The following is a 22,240-nucleotide window of genomic DNA, read 5'->3' on the forward strand; positions in this document are numbered from 1 at the left end:
GTTTTGAAAGTCAAGATATTCAGTGATGCTTATCTTGGTTTAGAATAGAAAGTCTGACAAGATGTTAATTATAGTGTGACAGAGTAGCAGTAATAGAATACCATAAAGCGCTGAAGAAAAGAGTTTGCTAATGCCTTTTAAAGCACTCCTTGTTCTAAAGGTACTTATATACAAGAAGTCTAATTTACTCTGTTGGTACATAAATCAATAGCAAGAGCAAATCTATTCCTTTCATTGTTTTGCTCATTTTCAGCTTTGCAGGGGTAGAGGACAGAGTCTACAACACATGGTAAAAATTTGCGAATATATTCTCCATAGAACCAATCTGAACAATAGCTAACCATCTGAGAATCATTTTGTGTCTTCATCCATTCATATTAAAAGAGTAGTTTTCTAAAACCCTGAGAACTCTACCAAAAAAACCTGTTAGAACTAATAAATGAATTCAATAAAGTTGCAGAATACAAAATCAATATACACTTACCAGTTGCATTTCTATACGCTAACAATAAACTATCAAAAAGAGAAATTAAGAAAATAATCCCATTTACAATTGCACCAAAAAGAATAAAATAATTAGGGTTAAATTTAACTAAGGAGGTGAGAGATCTACACACTGAAAACTAAAATGTTGATGAAAGAAATTGAAAAAGAAACAAATAAATAGAAAGATATTTTGTGCTCATGAATTGGAAGAATTAATATTGTGGAAATGTCCATACTACACAAAGACTTCTACAGATTCAATGCAATCTCTATGAAAGTTCAATGGTATTTTCACAGAAATAGAAAAAGCAATCCTAAAATATGTATGGAACATGAAAAACCTCAAATAGGCAAAGCAATCTTGAGAAAGGACAAAATGGAAAACATGATATCTCCTGGTTTCAAATAATATTAATTTTAAAGCTATAGTAATCAAAACCTATGGTATTGGAATAAAAACAGACACATAGATCAATGGAACAGAATACAGAACCCAGAAATAAACCCATGTATATGTGGGCACTTTTGAACAAAGGGGCCAAAATATATAATGGAAAAAGGATAGTTTCTTTGATAGATGGTGTTGGAAAAACTGGATATTCACATGCAAAAGAATGAAACTGAACCCCTATCTTACACCATATGTAAAAATTAACCAACAAAACAAACATGCAATCTACAGAATGGGAGAAAATATTTACAAAACATATATCTGATGAGGGGTTAATATCCAAAGTATATAAAGAACTCATACAATTCAATGCAAACAAAAAATCTGATTTAAAAAATGGGCAGAGAAACTGAATAGACATTATTTTTTCAAAGAAGATATACAAATCAACAGATACATGAAAAGGTGAATCAATATCATTAATCATCAGGGTAATGCAAATCAAAGCCACAATGAGGTATCACCTCACACCTGTTAGGATGCCTATAATCAAAACATTGCTGATGGGAATGTAAGTTAGTGCAGCCACTATGGAAAACAATATGGAGGTTCCTCAAAATATTAAAAATAGAACTCCCATATGATCCAGGAATCCCACTTTTAAATATCTACATATCTTCAAGGGAAATGAAAATAGGATCTTGAAGAATATTTGCATTCCTATGTGCATTGCAGCATTACTTACAATAGCCAAGATATGTAAACAACCCAAGTGCTCATCAGTGGATGAATGGACAAAGGAGATGTGGTATAGTATATAATGGAATATTCAGCCATGAGAAAAAAGGAAATGTTGCCAATTGTGACAACATGGATGGAGCTTGAGTGCATTATACCAAGTGAGATAAGCCAGAGGGGGAAAAAAATAAATACTGCATGGTATCACTTTATATGTGAATCTTTAAAAAAGCCAAATTCATAGAAACAGAGAATAGAAAAGTAGCAAAAAAAAGTTTTTCTTTTCAAGACACTATAACTTCGGTACACAACCTGTTTTCTTAGGCTCAGAGGATACTGATTCAACAGCATATAGAGATATGCCCACATAGGGATGGATGTTCCCACTGGGCACAAATTTGCTGTGGAAGATGCTGCCTTCCATACTTGTAGTGAGTTTGCAAATCTCCGAAATAAACATATGACCAGATGAACTGTTTTTTGAATAGTAAGTGTTTCTTAGTGTTCAAACGAATTAATAGTTGGCCTTCATGGAGAACAAGGGGACACTGAGAAACCAAATCAAGGAAGTTGGTTATGGAACTGGATTTAACTCTAGGACAGAGAAAGTAGTAAAACCTGGGATTCTGAATAACTTGTTCTGTGAGTGTTCTGCAAGATGATCAAACATTTCTAATAAATTTTAACTTGATAAACAAGCGATATCTTGGAATACAAATAGTATGTGATGCCAAATATCACATGATCACAATTAAGGTGATGATTCTTGAAAATTCGCTTTGATATATGAGTGCTTTGGATTATAAGCATGTTTCCTGAACTAATTATGCTTGCAAACCAAGGTTTTACTGTATTTTGTTTTTAGGCAAATTGTTATACATATACATATGCAAATTATATATATATATATATATATATATATATATATATATATATATACATATTTAGAGAAAATTCAAGGAAATGAATTTTTATGATCCCATTAACTGTCATGATTACTACCCAGTAGCGAGGCCATGGTTAAAAGATGGACCAAAGGAGAAAAAAGTGTGTTTCATATTTTGAATTGTATCATACAAGCCTGAACTTGATGATATCCTTGTATATATTAAATAGAAGATGCTGCTAAGAGGATTCTTTAATGCTGGGGTGAGTCTTATCTCTGCTGAATAATAATGTATTGTGCCTTTACCCAAATCTTGAGTATTTCAACTTTAACAGAAAATCACCATTTTGATAACTGCTTGATTTTTGTGAAACCTTATTTCACTACTGTCTTGATACCTTAAGCTGGTACTAAAAAAAAAATGTTCTTATAGAGAAGAAGAAAATGCAAACTGATTTTATGTTCTCAGGAGAGAGGATTACTTAGAGCTGGAATCATGTGCTACAGATACTTATGTATTTGTTTATTCTCTAACTATGTAAGGTTCCCTCAGCTGCAAAAAAGGAATACTCACTTCTAAGGGTGGTAGTGAAGCTCATATCAAAAGAAAAAAAAACATTAACAGGAGGCTCTTTGTATATTGTAAGTGTTTAAAGAATTGTAGCTATTCTAATTATTTGAACTACTGTACTGAAAGGGCTTTCTAGACTAGCAAATACTATGAAAATGTAAATTACATAAGACTCTCATTGCATTGTTGAATTATTATGTGGGATGTACTGGCAAGAGAAATTTTGCATAAAGAGAAACAGTCTTAGAACTTACCCAATAGAATTTTCATATAAAAATATGGAATAGCCTTTTAAAAATAGTGCTTTTCCCCTCCCCTCAAAAAAAAAAAAAAACAGCAAATAAATTGTAGCACCATGACTTGTTTTTTATAGTCAGCATTATTGTAAAGATTTTGCCCAGTCAGAATAAAGGCCAACACATTTTAATAAGTCTGTTAATAGCTTACCTTACTTGACTTGCATTCATTGTAAATATCCCATAGAAAAAAACACACAAGCCAACAAGTGCTGCAGGAATTAGCATTCCAGTATACCATCCCAGCCAAGCAAAGTACAGCCCAATCTTCTCACCAAAGTATAGCCTGCACAAGAAAGCAAACTCTTAGCTTAAGGTAACGTAAGCAACACTACAAATGTTGCTGTCACACCTGGTCAGAATTTGGTGGATATAACAGCTCAGTTCCTGCTCAGTTCCATGTAGCGTATCTTAATATTCCCACTTGCTAATGAATCCAATGATGGTGATGCTGTTTATCTTCAAACATTAGAAGGGGCAATTTTATAAAATGTATTCTTTCTGTGTCGAATTTCTTAATATGGCCCAACTCTTGCCTTTCTCCATTCTCCTAGTAGAATCTCTTTGTTTTCCATGCACAGAACTGTACTAAACCAAACTACTTTTGTGTGAATTAGGGACAGAAGTCTCCCCTATAGGTAGATGCTGAGAGTAGATTCCAGTTCAGTCTCCATCTGCACCCTTGGCCAGACTCCCTTCTGCTAGACACAATCTGCACAATTATGTTACACTTTCCACAACAAAGTTAACTTTGTGGTTCCTGGGGCACATGATTCTTTCCTTGGTTAATGCTGTTCCCTGACTTTGGAATATTACATTTGACTCTCTTACCTTGTCTGGCCTGTATGCATCCTTCAGTTTGTATCACTTCTTACAAGAAGCTTTTCCTGACTTACACTACAACCCTGGGTAAGATAGCCCTGATTTTGCTCCTATACTGCCCTTACTGACATTCCAGTGTCCTAAATTTACAATACTTTAAGACAATTAATTATCTGTCACTCTTCTCTTCCTCTCCCTCCCCGTAAGACTGCAAGTGCCTAGAAGTGGACCTGTGTCTTGTTTCACTAACTCCCACCACAGGGAGTATTGAATGAAGCTAAGGAAATGAATGTGTTTTATTTTCCTTGAGCTGACGAGCATAGTTTATATGGAAATGGCAGATGGGTAGGACAATTCTAACGACTACCCAATTCTCTCTTTTCACAAAGTCTTCTGACAATACCAACTGCTACACAGTTTCTAAAGCTCTGATAAGAAATAATAGTTTCCTGCATTCTCTACTACTACTTGGTCTGTATCTTCTAAAAATAGCTACGTAACACAATTTTGTCCCAGCAATAGTTTTAAAAATTGGTGTTTTACTATTCATTTAGGAATACTGCAACTGGGCAGAGATTCTTGTTGGGAAGAAATTTTTCTTGTTATTTTTCCCTTCACAAGGCTTCTCTTTCTGAAAATTATGATTTTTCTCTGTATTATGTCAATTAAAATTTTGTATATTCTACCAGGTGTAGAAATGGAGTCATCTTCCATGAAGGATCATTTATCTAAGTTTTTGTTTTTACATTGATTTCTCCTGGGAGACATAGATCAGTGGTCCATTCACTTCTCATACAACGATAATGTTCTACTTCAGAGGAAAGCTTATATTAACAGGTATTTCAAACAAGCCATTTATTCCTTTTAACAAGTGTTCCTCTGTGAGGGGAGTAGGTTTTTAGCACATATTACTAACAAAATGGAATGCCTTTACAATAACAACCATAGAGCATTGCACAGACAACCCTCCCTTACACAGACAGAATGCTACTGAGATTTTCGATTACACATTGTTGAAGTCCAGGGGGCAACAATATTATTTGACAGTAGTTTAATCACATAGGTTACAGCAGATTTTAGATCTGGTTCAGGAGAGGGAGAAGCTATTTCCAGGCAGAGAAAACTGATGAAAACCCCCTTGACTTCGAGTACTGGTATTCACAATCTTCTAGGATCTCTAGAGATATCTCAAAAACCATGAGAAGGCAAGGAGGAAGAGGGGGTGGCTATTGGCCACTGTATCTGCACTGCACAGTGTATCTGCACTACACTTCACCCATAGTCACTGTCTTTTGATCTGATTTGTATTTTGGTAACAAGCAGGTTCCTAGAGAGGAGGAATGCGTTGAAATGCTATCTATACTCTTTTATGGCCTTCAGCTTGGGCGGTTCCTTCATCTCCTCTCTCTCTCTTCAGCCACGTACACACAAAATATATGATTTTCATAAGCAAAAATTTCCTTCAATGACAATATCCGAATAGTCGGTAATAGTAGCCAAATAACTCTATTCATCACTTGTTGAAATGACCTGAAGCAGCAATGGCAATGTGTCCAGCAAATAAAAGAATTATTGACACTGAAATGTTTGCTTGAAAATACCAACTTTGTTTTAGTACCTAGTAAATACAGTTCTGTGAACCAGCACATCTCACTGTGTTCACGTATCCCTAAAATAACAATTCGCTCCCCTACGTAAACCAGAATCTGACAATTTGTTATGATCGAAAGAATTATAATAAAAACATCTCGATTTGGGATATGCCCAAGTTTGAAATATGTTTGAAATAAAAGTGGTTTGGTGCTGGATATTATGATCCGTACGTCCAGATCTTTGTGCTAAGCTTTTCTTTTCTGCTCTGTGCCCCAGGAGGCTCACCTTCATGGACTGTATCACTTATGCTCATGCCTTCCTCTGGCTTCCTGATGGACTTGTTGGCCAACTGAAGGTACCACCAGCAGAAGATCCCAGGGTGTGATCAAAGAGATATTGATGTATTGCTGACTTTCTCCCTCCTGGTGCATGGTCTGGCCGGAGCTGCTTTCTTCCTAAGACTATAGCTTCTGTCAGGCATCCCCCTCTTCTGTTTTTACCCAATCTTATCAACTCTTCCTTCCCCTTGTTCCTCCAGGCCTAGGATTGATGACAACATCCAACTTTTGCTAGTCTCTGGAAGCTTCGTCATCATCATGTTTGCTCCCTTGATACTATTTACACTTCTGTATATAGTTCTTTTATTAAATTTTCTTCAGATACTCCTTCTATTCTATCAGTTCTATCAGTTTTCTTCTGGGAACAGTTATGAGTTATTCTTGATATTTATATTTCATAAATAATTCAAATATTAACATATATAAACTTATGAATGCTTTTTTCTTTCATTATAAGAATATTTATAGTTAGCTAGAAACTTAAGTCCTTTTTAATATATATTTTCCTGATTTTTTTTAAAAGAACATATTATCCCCCACAAAAATTAAATAAATCATGAATGTGAGAATATTTGGAGACTAATTCAAGTTGAGAGCAGTTACTCACTAGAAATATACTTCCTGGAATAGAATAGATACACACAAAATCTTTGTTGAAAGACAAGTATATGCATAGATGCCATGTTGGTCATTTTCCTCTTTGCTCTCAGATCCATTTTCTGCCTTTCCCTGTTTTGGTTTGTTCTCACAGGGAAGTCAATTACACAGGTTCCATTGGAAATAGCTCCTGGTTAAGTTGGGCCAGGAGTCAAAGGTGGAAGGAAGAGGGAAACAAGATCTTTCCTTCTTTCTTGGCCATCCTCCAGCATAGCCATGCTGGAGGTTCCACTTCCACTTCCAACACTCAGTTTTCTGCACACAGTCCTAGTCATGGATGGTATAGCTCCTGCCCAAGGGCCCAAGGAGGGGGCTCTGAAATATACTCTATCCCATTTTCCCTCCAGCCTTAAGGTTGTTAGCAATTTTTTGCTGTTGCCTCAGTATTCCTGCCTGATTTCCCAGCTTTCCTATCCCCTGTATAACCAAATCCCTAAGTTAAGTTTCCTTTATTGAAAGACCTATAGTGGCTTCTTTTTCCTAACTGCATCCTGAATGATATAGATGATTTGGTGGCTAAATGAAATAATTCCAAATCTATGAAAATGACAACAAAACAACATAATAGAGCATCTAATATTGATCCATCCACATTACCTGATTAAATCCAAGGGCTGATGCTTATACCACATTCCCCAGCGTGCCCAGCGCTCATATAATAGATGCCTATTATTCTGAGGTCCATGCGTTTTGATGGGTTGGCTACTCTTGTAGGCTCCCTGAAACACATAAGATAAATTGATACACATTCTCTTAGTATATGTGAACTAAATCGGAACTGCTTTTACTATTTTTTTCCCTACAGAACAATTTAACAGCTTATTGAAAGCTGCAGAAATTTTAAACTTAAGCCCATCACTGGAATAATGTAGTAATGCCTTTATATATTTCTCTTTCATTGAAAATATTCTGACAGTCCCTTAAAAATCCTTTCTTAAAGTCCCTTTTTAAACCAATGAGGTTCCTTTCATTTAAAATAAAGAATTTAGGTTTTACTGTTTGTAACCTCAGGCCTTTTAATAAACACTATACCCTCACCATCATTGAGAGAAATTGTTGTAATCTTTACTTCAGAAATTAAGAGTATTATTCTGCTTTAAGAAGCAATTCAGTCCCAGAAAATACTGATTTCATTTACAGAGGCTAAGAAGGCAAATGTTCAATCAAAAAGTGTAAGAAGTCTACGTCACAATTGCTATTCAAGGTTTTAAATTCTAGAATACTTAAAACTTAATTTAGATAAGCTATTCCAAAAATGGACACATTTTCAGGTTCTTTATATCTCCCCTCAAAAACTATTGCATGGGTTACAATTTCAGACACAGAGAATATATATGCCTTATAGAGGACAGTGTTTCCTGAAGGCTGAACTGCTTTACACTTATAATAAAAAAGGAGGGCAACAGATATGGCAACTCTATTTTCTAAACCAAAACTTAGGACACAGGATTTGACAAACTCCCTCTCATTTCACTGTGTGATTCTACTTTTATAAGCAGTTTAACCAAATTTTAAAACAAATGGAGTTATGCCTTAGCTTCTTCATGTAGATGATGAGAATAAGAATAAATATTAATGATTTCTACCACAGAGGAGCTTTGTGAGGGTCCCTTGGATAATCACCATAAAGTGCCATGCATGCACATATGAAGTACAAAATCAATTTTAGTTAATTTACAGAGTTTGATATATTGTGGCCATTGAAAAGTAGAAAACTATCATCTGAGTGATCCCAGACAACCAGGGGTGTGAGTTCCTACAAAGAGAGAGGACACCTTGAATCATGGTCTGCAGATGCCTCAAGACTGAAATGAGAAACACATGTGGATTTTACCTCTGGTCTTCTAATGAAATGGATAAATTGATTAGGTAAAGATGGGAGTACAGGTAAAGTGCTGAGGGGCTTCAGGATGGGCGACTGCAGAATGTGCTACTCTGGCATGTAGATGATTTCTTTTCTTTTTTTTTTTAATTTAATTTAATTTTGAGAGACAGAGAGAGAGAGAGAGAGAGAGGGTGTGCTTGCACAAGCGGGCACATGAATGGGTACACAAATGCGGTAGGGACAGAACGCGAGGGAGACAGAAGATCCAAAGCAGGATCTGTGCTGACTGAAGAAAGCCTGACTCAGGGCTCAAACTCACAATTCGTGAGATCATGACCTGAGCCAAAGTCCACCGCTTAACTGACTGAGCTACCCAGGTGCCTCAGCATGTAGATTATTTCTAAGCTGAAGATAACTAGGGCCAATAGACTCAAGAAGAATTTTTTACCTACCCCTTAACTTCTTAAAATAATTTAGATAGGAAGGCTATGAGAGGAAGAGAGGTATTACCAAAGATAACTTTTTTTACATAAGAAATACTTATATGCAAGACATGGCAAGCACTGGCTCATCCAATATTCATCCTCTCATCGTCCTGTGAATTGTCTCCCTTCCCTGTCCCTTCCCTCCACAAGTCCCAGATGCCTGCCCTCTTCTTCTTAGCTCAGGATAGCATATAAACCTCAATGGCCTGGCTGCTGGAGAGCCTCTCATGTCTTTGTGGGGATCCTATACATGCATAAGTAAATTTGCTTTTCTCCTATTAACCTGCTTTATGTCAACTTAATTATTAGGCTAGCCCAAGAACCCCAAATGGAAGAAGAGAAAAGTTTTCCTCCTGTGGTGCAGTTCAAGTTTTCTTCCCTAAGAGAGCCCAAGGTTTTTAAAGGCTAAAGATCAGAATCTAAGAAGATGAAAGTGAAGGTCAAGATTTCAAGCATGGGGGAGGTCCACTTGGGAAAGATTTGTTTGCTTGTGCAGTTGGATTGGCTTGTTAAGGTAGACTGCTTTGAGATCAGGTAAGTAAGGGAAGGTGAACCAAAATCTCAGCTTTCTTTCAGTCATTCATGATCATCTTTTTAAAATACCTGATTTCCTTACCAGTGGTCACCTTCTCAGTGGTCAGACATAGGTACTTCCTGGGTTTTAGGGGCTAAGCTTAGAATCCCTAGTGCATCATTGTTTTAATTCTGCTCAAGAACCTCAACCATACTGTTCTGGATTGACAGTGACACCAGGTAGCTGTAAGAGAAAACTGACTGCAATGATGACCCCTGCTGGTCCATGTATTTCCATCTCTTTTCAGAGAACCATGTGCACTCAGTGACCACTTCCCCTACCTCTTCATAATAATCCCTTCCTCCAACCAACACACAACGAGTGGGAAAATGACTGTTATTTACAATCGATTCCTAATAGTTTCCAAATTTCATACAAGAAAGTGTCAAACTGTTAGAACACAGACTAGTTATATAGATGAAATTACTTACACAGAGAACAAACAAAACCTTCTTTTGCTATGAAGCTCTCCCAGGGCCTTAGGTTTGCTACACTGAACACTTCACCCCTTACAGACTACGTCAAGTCTGACATGGTGTTTAATTTCTTTGAGCCTTGTTTCTGTATCTCTAAAATGAGAAAATGATAATATATACCCCCCCAAGATTACTGTCAGAGTAACAAGAAAATAGGTGCACAGGGCCTGTCTCATGAAACAAGCTAACATATTACCTGTTATTATTCTTTTTCCTACTGTGAGTAGGCATACCACAATGAATACAAGCACTGGAGTCTGGCTTCTTGGTCTTAAGTCTGTGCCTTTAATAGCTTGTCTGTGCCTTTAATAGCTTTTCTGTGCCTCAATGATCTAGCTTAAAAAAATGGAGTTATTATTATTGTCTATCTCAGAAGGTTAGTCTATGGATTACATAAGATAATCCATATAAAACACTGAGCTCAGTGCCAAATAGGAAGTGCTCAATGCTTTTTATCCCTTATGCGTTTTACTAGACTATGAATTCCTCAGATATAGGGATTACATCCTGTGAATCCTCAGCCTTTATAAATAGAAAGGATGGGTCTTGAGATTGCAGACATTATACCTCTAAAGACCCTGTTCTTATTTCAAAATGCAAAATTGCCTTAAAAATAGTGTGTGTGTGTGTGTGTGTGTGTGTGTGTGTGTGTGTATGCGTGTGTGTGTGCGTGTTGGGAGAGGATGTTCAAAACTGATTCAAATGTCGTTCATGACTCAGCAGTAGAATTCACCACGGCTTGGAGCAGGCATTTCTACCTAAAATTAGTAAACAGGTAATTACCTGGCAGAGAATCACATAAATAATGGGGTGTAGGTTTTTGTTGTTGGGTTTGTCTTAGGCACAAACCAGAACTTGCCCTGTTTGGGAGTGGTACGGATCCCAAGCTGGGTCAAGCATGGAACTCTGTGTTGGAACAGAGGAAAGAGGTCAGAGTGGTTGAACAATGTTCCTGAGTTCTCTCTGGGGCCGCGACTCCTAATATGGGACAAATTGCACAAAGGTGCTGGAGCACAGGGGCCAGTGTGCAGCCAGAGATCATAATGGGGACTCAGAAAGGCCCAGGGCCACTTGCTGACTGAATCCTCTTACAAGACGGCAGCCAGACTTAAAAAAAAAAATCAGCATTTTGATCATGAGAAACTTTTTTTTAATTGAAATTGTATTTCAAAATTACCTCATGTGGAGGAAAAGCTGCTATATATGAGCCATTATTTATAAGTTTACAGATACCTGGAAAGAGAAAAAAAAACAGTTTTTGAGTCTGTTGAAAGAAGACTTTCCTCTGGGGAAACACATATATACTTGGGACAACAAAGTAACTTAACAACTTAAAGCAACCCAAACAACATCCATAGCCACATCCCCTCTGAGGGTAGTGGGGTTGTGAAAGACTGATACTAAAGAATCTATTTGTGTCCTGACAACATTCAGCAAGGAGATTTCTAAGGTACTAACATATGGCACTTTGCCAGATCACGAAATAGGAGGCATTTTAATACCATTTGGGATCACATGAAACTGGAGCAGGGTTTTTTTCTGCCTTAAAACAACAACATTTGGTCAAAAAAGCCAAGGAGGTCTCCTCTCAAAAAAGAAAACAAGTTTCAGAAGGATATTGGTCTTGTGAAATCTTTAATAGTGAACCAAAGAGACAAACAGCAGTATGTGACACTTCTTAAAATCTCCTCCATCTCAGTGACAGTGTAGTGAAATGGACATTCTCTTACTGTCTTTGTAAGATTAGATATTGGGAAATTTGGGGAGAATAACTTTTGTTGCAGTATTATTTACATTGGTAAAGAATAAGATCATTGTACATCCAAAATTGGGAAATCATTTAATTATTATGGTACATTTATATAAGGTGCTTAGTAAATAACTGCAATTTATTGAATGCCTAGAATAGAATACTGTACAACTATTTACAATGTTTCAGACATACTAAACAACTTGATAAAATATTCATAAATACTTTTAAAGAGGGAGAGAAAATCATAAACACTGCATGACTCTAATGATATATATACATCATATATTATACATATATATAACACAACATATATACATATGTGTGTATATATATATATATATACACACACATCATTATTAGAATCATGCAAGTTTATTATGTATATATTCAGTATCATTTTGGGAGAGTGACAACTGGGTTTGGGGACTTTTAATTTTATTTTTATACTCTTCTGTGTATACTGTATGTTCCACAAAGGGCATAATATGTTTGCAATCATTTGAAATGTCATAAAGACTACATAAGCAGATAATGCCATCATTTAGACACACTTTTAACTTGTATTCTGGATTCCTCTATTTTTATTTCTTATGTAGAAAACTAGGTGTCAATTTTTTTTTGTAAGGATTTAGTGTCTAAATTAGCTATTTTGACTACTCTGCAATAAATAAATTATTAATCAGAGGAGAACCAAAGTCTGAACTTTCCTTTTTAAAAAAATGACTTGACATAGTACATTTGACTTCTGTGGCACTATATTTTAGTACAATTCAGTAGAGACTGGTCCAAGTTTCCAGTGTGTGTCAACTTTTCATTTGTAAGGATTTTAGGACATAACTAACATTGAATCTCTTTCATGTCTTGTAATTTTCACCTTAATAAGTAAAAGACCAGCTTGACTGTTACCCACTGTTTTCTGCTCTGCACTACATAAACTGCAATTTCATTTAATTTTTCTAGGTGAAATTTTCTTTTGCAATATACATGTACTAGTAGCATACCGCTACACGTTTAAACAACACAGAAATTCAGAAAGTTAAAATTAGCTGTTATTTCACCTTCTAGAGATAATTTCTAAAAAGTTGTATATACATTCTTTCAGACTTTTATCTTTTTATGAATGTGCGTTTAGGAAATGGGATTACATTAGACTTATAGTTTGTTGTTTATTTGGGGTTTTTTTAGACTTACAGTTTTTAATCTGTCCGTTTTTTCACATGACTATACATTGCAGATTTCTTTCAAAGTCAGTAAATGGAGAACAAACCACTAATTTTCAATTTCCACAAGTAAGGGGTCTGTGTCGTATGCTTTTTGTGACATATAGCATATAACAGATGTTTGATAAATTTGAGTCAAGAGTTAAGAATTGAGTTAAAAGAAGACCATGGGGGATGGTAAGGGGGGAAAAAAGTTACAGAGAGGGAGGGAGGCAAATCATAAGAGAGTCTTAAATACTGAGAACAAACTGAGGGCTGATGAGGGGTGGGGGAGAAGGGAAAGTGGGTGATGGGCATGGAGGAGGGCACCTGTTGGGCTGAGCACTGGGTGTTGTATGGAAACCAATCTGACAATAAATTATATATATATATATTATATATATGTGTATATATATAAATAAATAAATATATATATGGAAAATAATAATGCAAAAAAAAGAATTGAGTTAAGAATAACAGTTTTAAATGGATGCATTTATGGCAACAAAGCTAACTTTTGTCAGTGCCTAATGATGGACAATTAAACTGTTTACAATTTTATTCTACTCTAATCTTTGTTTATAAAACAAAGCCACTATTAACAAACTTCTACATATATTATTATTCAAAAGTCTGATTATTTCTTTAAGAAAATTTTCAAGAAATGAAATTTCTGTTCCAAAGTGTTAGCACTCTTCATGTTTTGATATGATACATATGGCTAAATGCCCTTGAAGAAGTTTTTGTTGTTATTGTTTTATTTAGTTCTGTTTTACTGAAAGGCTGAAGAAGAGAATACTTAGAGTTTGTGCTCAATGCATTATATCCTCATATTTAACGCATGAGGGCAAAGCTTCAGATGTCAAAATAAATATTTCTGGATATAATTAGTAACAGCAAATTCTACCCTTTCTATATTTTTAATTAGTGTTCTTACCCACTTTTGATATTCCATTTTCATATTTGGTGTGCTGTAGCATGTGATAGACTATCCTGCTTCGAGTAGCATTACTGAAGAATGTGTCCTTATTGTTTATTATGAAGCTGTTAAGATAAGGGATTTGTTTTAATATTCAAAGCAGAGCACAGAGTTCAGCAACAGTTACAAATTCGTAGGTCTTCATCCATCTGTTTTCCCATTAAAACTAATGCATGAGAGGTATAGTAAGTCAAACCATCCTCTTAAAAAAAATCAATTGGCAGAGACAAAATATACTTATAAATAATACAGACATTATCAAATATCCATTTAAGTATCTTTCAGTTTCTTGTTTAGCATGAAACAAGGACAGCATTAGATTGTCCATTGGCTCCCGTAAATTTTGTACTCCCTTAAGCAATATAGTGCCAAATAGAACACATTAAAAATTGATATCATTTGCCCATACCACACCTTCCAAGCTAATTTGTCTTGTTTTTAGAAGTTCAGCAACGAGTGACAATAGTTCTCCCTTTCCATTCATGCCCTGTACTCTACCCAGGTAGGAAGCTTTGCAAAGAGGAACCATATTAGAGCCAATGAGTAAAGAGCAAAAGGGTGATCTTGACAGGAAAAGAAGGGTCTGTTTTAGCATCTACTTTGTCATATGCCGGGAGCCTCAAAAAAATGGAAGCATGCTCAATTTCTACCGCTTCCTTTTTCCAGTTATCTCTGTGACTAATAATCTGCCATTTTTTTTTGGCACTTAGTACTGAAGTATTAGGTCTTCTATGATTCTTGTTTTTTCTTTACCATCCATATTCAAATAACTGCTGAACTAATCAACTTTTCTACCTGAACTGCCCTTCTCTGGCTTTGAGCTACTAGGTCCTACTGCCTAGGTTATGAGAAGAATGTCCTCTTAACTGGCTGTCCAATTTCCAACCTGACCTTTCCAGGATAGTTCTGATTCTTAGAGCACTCCTACTTTTAATGTTTCAGCATTACGTGCATAATTAAATTTTTCATTTTCTTCTCAGGTTTCTATTTTTGCATTTCAGCCTCTCCTTCAGTCTGATCCCCTACAGCTCTGGCTTCTTGCATCTGATTGTTCAAATTGTAGAATTTATCACACCTTAAAATGTCACACTTCTTTTGCTGTCTCGGCATTTTGCTGTCTCTAATGTCTTTCTCCCCACCTCTCTCCACCTTCCTCCACATTTTTACCTGCTGAAAAGGACTATCTTCTTCAAAAAGGCTTCCTAGATCCTTTCCTCTGGATGTAGCTTTCCCCTCTCTTGTACAAACGTGCATTGTATTTGTGTCTTTCCTAACATGTTGATTTTACCCTGCTTTGTTTCATGCTAATCTGTATACTTGTCCATTTTATTAGCCTCCAGGATTTTGATATTGTGCTTTTTGTTTTGTACCTGGCTATGCACCAAGTTACTATAGCTGCTCTGTGCTCTGTTAATTCTAATAATCAGAAGCAGTGTCCACACACTTCTTTTACCATCAGATTGGTTCAGAATTCCGTGAACAAATATTTCTTTAGAAGGTTAAGTTCAATTTTTTCATGGAGTTGCATTATAGAGGGAGAAAACACATGGTATATAAATTAACAAATAAGTTGCAGTCCCTGTCTTCACAGTATTCCCAGTGTAGCAGGGCAGACAGAAATGTAAAGTAATAATTAGATAATATAGGATAAACATAAAGATAGGGAAATGCACAGTGTGAGACATTGGAGCATTGAGAGGCAGTATGAAACAGGATTCTGGACCACTGGACATGTTACAGAGGCAATAATTAATGGGAACTCTCTCCTCCCAAATATTTGATTTAATTCATTTGTTTCATCCTGCCTCTCAACATCTATAAAGACATGGACTGTGTCATATCCTCAATTTTTATTATGAAAAAACTCAATAAATACTAGTAGAATGAATTTAGGAATAGAGACTTGTTGGGATGTAGACAAAGAATTATGCAACAAGTCCCTAAAAAAATTCTCATTCATCTTAGTTTCATACAATTAGACTCAAGTGGATTAAACTAATAAATACATATTAATTATATGTAATTATATATAATTTATTAATTAGAATAATCCATATTCAATCATGTTATTTAATAGCAATTCTATTCATATTACCATTACTGTTACTTTAACTGGGTATTTACCACCATCATAATTATTTTGAAAGAACTGGGAGCTAGACTGTTGGCCCATGAGTTTACAATTAATTATATTCATTACTTGAATGTCCCTAAATCAGCTGATCAGGAATTACTAATGCTCACTGAGTGCTATTGGTAAATTAAGTATAAAAACGTTTTAATAAAATGATACATTTGGCAAACAATGGAACTGTTCCAGGGTATTTTTACTTTATCAAAAACTCCTAGATACTGAAAGGTATCGAGGCAGGTGGTGGACGAAAAAGAAATGTGAACTTACTGGTGAATCCGTGCACGGCTGAAGGGGCCTGTATAGCAGTCTGATTCCTCCAGGTGTGGAAAAGCTGACTTGTCGAGAACCATTGGGTTTTGGGACATCCATTTTTTTATCCTTCTAAAATAATTTTGCACACTGGAACAAAGTCACATGAACTAGATTAGGTTGCATTCCAGAGTCATGCTTACCTTCCATCACCATTCCGAGGTGGGGGGGGGGGGGGGAGGGGGAGGAAAGGAGTTCCAAAAAGACAGTCATACCCACACACGTGCATTTCTTTTGTTCTCACACAAAAGACATAAATTTCAAACCAAACCAAACCTTGCATTTGCTTAAAGTCAGTGTAACTAGGTTATCCTTATGCAAAATATCTTGTGGAAAATATTAAAAAATCATCATATATAGAGACAGTGGTAGGAAAGAGCATAAACACAATAAAAGTAGCATGATACATCTATCAAAGTTGTGAGTGCATAGCTGTATGTATGTATACCTATACATATGTAGCTATCGATTATTCCCTGATTCTTTGAAAAATCTACAGCAATGTGGCCCTACCAAAAAGAAAAAAAAAAAAAAAGAAAGAAAGAAAGGAAAGAAAAAAAAGAAAGAAATGAGTACAACACACCCAGCAGAGCTGTGCGCCTCTGCCTTGATGGACACAGCGAGGGCTTTGGAGTCAAGCAAAACAGTTCAAAGGCAGCATGGCGCCACGGGAGCTGTGCGAAGGGACAGATGTTACTTAACTTCTTGCCTCAGGTTCCTCACTCATCAAAAACATATTGACTTTGCTGGAGACTTGTAAGTTGGTGTCTTCTTAAGCTTGATTATTAACAAGTTGAGGCAAGGAGCCTTCGCAGTACTTTTAAGACTGATGGGCAAACGAATACTCTGAAGATCTTGGTAAAAAGCTAATTCAGTAGGCCCAGGGTGGGGCTTAAGATCCTGCATTTCTAAGTAGCTCCCAGGGGATGCCCATGCTGCTATCCACTGGCTGCACTTTGAGTGATGGGTTTAGCACAGACACTAAATATATGACATTAAGATACTGTTTCAGGAAATTTTACATCAGGATACTTCTTCGTTCGGTCTCAGCTTTAGATTACAGTCGTAACCCAGTTCTTATGTATACATACTGACTGGAATCATCTTTACTTTACAAAGAAAAAAAAAAAGCAAAAGAAAGAGACATAGACTCCAGAGATTGATTCTGAAAACTTAATTCTGAGTGACTATAGTAATTATGTTTACTTAAAAATAGCACAATATTTACACACCACTTACAAGGTTCCATCTTTACCAATGTTGGGGCTCTTCTGCAATAGCAAGAGTCAAAGTAGCAGGAGAGAATAGTTTCCTAGACAAATACAATGCTTCTTAATATCTGCTTGGTCAGCTCTGCTTACGCTTTAAAAAATTCAGTATAGCAATGTGCAGGCAGCTAATAGTGTATCTTAGGAATTATTTCATTCAAATCTGTTATGGTAAAATTAGTATGAATCATTTGAAATAGCAATCAATTCCTGACCTAAAGTTTGGCATGTGGAGAGTCTGGACCTTTCCTTTGCCAGGTAGGTTATCATACAGATGCCAAGTCATTTTTGGTTTTGGAGGGACCAAAGAATTACTTTCTAGCCTAGAATAATACATGAGCAATATCTGAGGTGTTCCCTTTGCTTCTTCTCATGATAACAAAAGCTTCCGAAATCACAGAATATCTCCATATTTCAGTGACTAGTGCACAGACACTTACAAATTACTGAATGGATTATATAGCAATCACTCCAGCTTTTCAGATTTAGCACAGTGAGGGAAACAATGGGGTAGAAGGTGGAGGATGAGCGTCCCAGGACCTAATTTGTCAGTTACTGAAATTGGCAAATTCAATCTTGGAGTTTCAGGCTCCTCATCTCTAGAGAGAGGAAGTGACTCTATCTGTCCTACCTTGTTAGGTGTCTGGAAGGATCAAATAGAAGGATACATTCTGACTGGACTTAGGAAATGCTGATGAACTACAGATCCTGAGGGCCCATCTCTGACCACATACAAACATATTAGAAGTGGAGGTGAACTTTAAAAACATTTAAAAAATAAAAAGGCTCTCACGCCATCACTGATTTTCTACAAAAGTAAACAATATTATAATTAAGACTTTTCATATACACTTCCCACGAGGAAGCAAATGATTCTGATAGTGAAATGTGTTCAGGTCTGGATTTGAATCATGGGATGCAAAATTTTGGATTATTACTCAATTTCCTTGATTCTCATTCAATTTTCTCCTATCTTAAAAGGTGGGATATTTTGAGAATTAAATATGTAACACCTGAATCCACCCAGTACTCACTAATGTTTATGATAATAATAAGGAAAGAGAGTGTTACTACTCTGTCTATTAGTATCAGTCTCACCAACACATCACCAACATAATCTAATGCTTTATCTACACCCTAGCGAATCTGTGTCACCTTGGCCATCTTACGGACTCAAGACTTCATGGATGGCACATTGTGGAGATGACTCCTAATGGAGCTTTAAGTTCCTTTGCTAACATCAATGGAAAGCAGAGAATTCTTGGAAATTGGTAAGATATCTGGTTAAAGGGCCAAAAGAACCCAGTCAGAGCACAGGCTCTACCCAACCAGCTGTGAAAGCCGGAGAATGAGGCACAGGGTGGTGCAGAGTGGTGATAATGGTCATTTATTTTCCCTGATCTGCGAAACCAGTTACTCTTTGTTCTGCCTCCCTGAAGGGTTATTTTGAAGATGCCTTGGTAACTGAATGTGAAAATGCTTTGTAAACAAATGATAAATAGCACCAATAATAAAACTACAGCCATTTTCTATCAAACTGCCGGGAGAAATGATGATCTTGAAAAGCTGGATAATTGCCTGTACATTATTCACCACCTAATGTTTACTGGTCAAAATACCCATGCACAAAATATCTTTCCCACTCCAATAAAGGAAAAGCACAAGTGAAATCTAGGTGAACATAACCGATTTTCATTTCTCTCTTTCCAACTGTATACAAATTAGGTTTAAAATTTTTATAACGATGGTTGTCACCACACACACACACACACACACACACACACACACACACACAAAAGAAAGCGAGAAAACACTTAAATTTCTTCTCCAAAGTTAAAGTCTGAAAAATATCAAAATCAGTCATTTCCTTAATTGAAAGTCTACACTCAAGCAAATAACAGGACATTCTCTTTCTCAGTTTAGTATGTCATACACTTTTATAAATGCCCGTCCTATTTATTTGTACCCTTCTCAGATGCATCCAAAAAGTCAGTAAATACTTATCACTATTTGTAGTAAGTAAATTGTAAATACTAGTAGTAAATACTTACTACTATTTTGTAGTAAGTAAATTGTAAAGAGGTAGGTCATAGTAATGCTTAAAGTAGTTTAAGAATTATTTGGAATAATATAACTGAATTTTCATTTTGTGAAATTAAACAGAAAATAATAATAAATACAAAATATAATAAAACATATTATGATATACAATATGGTGTTTATTTTTCTAGTTCACTTTTAAGTTTGACCAAAACAGAAAAAAAATACTTTTTCCACTATTAAAAATGTTTTCTATAGAGTCTAATATACACGTTTATCACACATTCCAAAAGCAAATGCACACTAAAACTAGATTATATAATGTTACATAGAAATTCGTTGCTATTTTAATATACAGGGTTTTATCCTTCTGCAAGTCTCTGAAAGAAAGATGTTTATCAGAAAACTCACTAATTATGTGGTAGCAAAATCTCACTAATTCTATAGAGCACACTGAACTTAACCCAGATGTGTTATCAATACATCCAACATGATGCAGGCTCATGTAGAGAAAACAAAACAAAACAAAAAACCCTCTGCAGTTGTAAATTTGTATTGTTGTGACATTCCAATGACTTTTACTTTATTATAGAAAAATAATTTTGAAAATCTGCTACACAGACGAGGACCAAATATGTCCAAGGGAAATGATAAAAACTCATTCTAAATCTGACCATGTTAACCTGACAAACAGAAAAGTCTGACCTGGCTAAGGAGCATAAATAGTAATTTTATTATTGTAAAGAGACTTTTAAGCACTAGTTCCATTAATATTCATTCTAACTTCAAATTTTTCCCCCTATGATTTACTTTTCCTGTCACCTGTTCCTACCACATCTAAATTTAATGCTTAAGAGAGTCCAACATTCCCCTATCCTAAAATTAAACTTTTTCCTATTCTAATGTTCCAAATTATATTCAGACACTTTCTTTGGTAAAGGAATTACATTTATGGAATCCCTTCCTAAAGCATTCTGATATTCACACTATATGATTCTAGTTTTGTGTCATTCTGACTTGTAATATCCTGCAACATTATTCAATAGAGTGTATTCTGTCACATTGACATTCTGCTTTCGTTAACGAATTCTTTTGCAAGGAGCAGAAAAACAGCCAAGTGTAAGAAGCCTTTGTTTCTAGCATCCATTAAATGAAAGCTCATTTTCCTCAGTGAAACAGGGCCAAGGTGATTCAGGTGGGAGAGTTTCTCCTGTCTCAAGGTTGTGGTTTGATTAATTCCTTTGTCATAGCCACTGTTACCACAATATTTAGAGAGAAGTTTTGAGATGATGCTCTTGAAGAAAAGTTTGTTTTGAATGCTAGAATATGAGAGGCAGCTCTGTTGGTGAAATAAGAGTAGGTCTGTGATTCAAAAAGATGCTGTGTGGCCTTGATAAACCACTTTGTCACTCTTGATGCTAGTCTTTCCTTGACCACCTTTGTCAAATAAGAGATTTAAATTGAATTAGCCAGAAGATTTTTGCCCTGTCTGTTCTTCTATTACTCTAGTGGGTCATCGTTTACCCATCAATCCTGGTTTTATAACTATTTTTTACATTAAAATCTCCTAAGAGGCTAACTGGCAATTAAAATCCTCCTGCCACAACATTACATCAAGCGAGGATTCCAGAAATGGCAATGGTAAGTAGAAAAAAAAAATAGATTATCTTATTGTAAACATGGTTAAATTTGGTGTAAGTCATTTTGGAAATTGTAGAACAAATCAGAAAAGTTTTTCTTCCTAAAATTTACAACTGCTGATGTGGGTAATTAAATGTCTTCTTTTTATTTCTTTTTCCCAAATGACAGATTGGTTGTAAACAAAATATAGATCACCACTAACCTGCCCATTGATTTGCTGCTCCGGTCAGTGTAATAGCATTTTTTCCTGAAAAATAATGGATACAGCTGAAGAGAGTCATGTGAAAAAAGAGAAACCAGTGAGTGACTACATTCAATCACATTGAGTATTTTAACACTCCAACTTCCGCCCGCCTATGAAATACATGAAATAAGCCAATATAATAGAGTCAGAACTCTGAATATGCCTTGTTTTAATTTCAGAATCTAAGTTAATAACCAAAGAATTCTGATACATCAATACATCACTTTTGAATATTTTATTTTTAAGTCCATATTTTGACTCTGTCTTCTACTACACAATGCATAGTAACTGGATCATTGGCTTACATGTTATATGAAGTCTTTCATCCATCCATCCATCCATCCATCCATTTATATTTCTATCCATCTAAACATATATGTAATGAATGCTTATTATTCTGCAAGGTGTGTTAAAGTATAACCATTAAAAATTTAGACAAAAAAAGAGGGTATCTACCCTCAAAGAACTTCCTTTATAGTTGCAAAGACAAGTGATAGCTATAATAAAGTGTGATAAGGCAGGAAAACAGAGAGGG

At 35.6% G+C, this 22,240-nt stretch overlaps 1 protein-coding gene across 5 annotated transcripts in view; it reads right to left on the reverse strand.

Moving 5' to 3' along the window:
* The window catches only part of ANO3 (anoctamin 3), a 415,273-nt gene that overhangs the window by 83,913 nt on the left and 309,120 nt on the right, over positions 1–22,240 (reverse strand). For all 5 annotated transcript variants that reach the window (XM_027072968.2, XM_053203366.1, XM_027072969.2 and 2 more), the window contains 6 exons: positions 21,664–21,708; positions 16,471–16,602; positions 14,028–14,134; positions 11,316–11,371; positions 7,376–7,497; positions 3,520–3,654 (listed from right to left, as the gene is read on the reverse strand). In XM_027072968.2, the coding sequence (XP_026928769.1) occupies positions 3,520–3,654; positions 7,376–7,497; positions 11,316–11,371; positions 14,028–14,134; positions 16,471–16,602; positions 21,664–21,708 (597 nt within the window). The remainder of the gene's footprint in view (positions 1–3,519; positions 3,655–7,375; positions 7,498–11,315; positions 11,372–14,027; positions 14,135–16,470; positions 16,603–21,663; positions 21,709–22,240) is intronic.

Source organism: Acinonyx jubatus, chromosome D1, assembly GCF_027475565.1.
Source record: "Acinonyx jubatus isolate Ajub_Pintada_27869175 chromosome D1, VMU_Ajub_asm_v1.0, whole genome shotgun sequence".
Lineage (NCBI taxonomy): Eukaryota > Metazoa > Chordata > Mammalia > Carnivora > Felidae > Acinonyx > Acinonyx jubatus.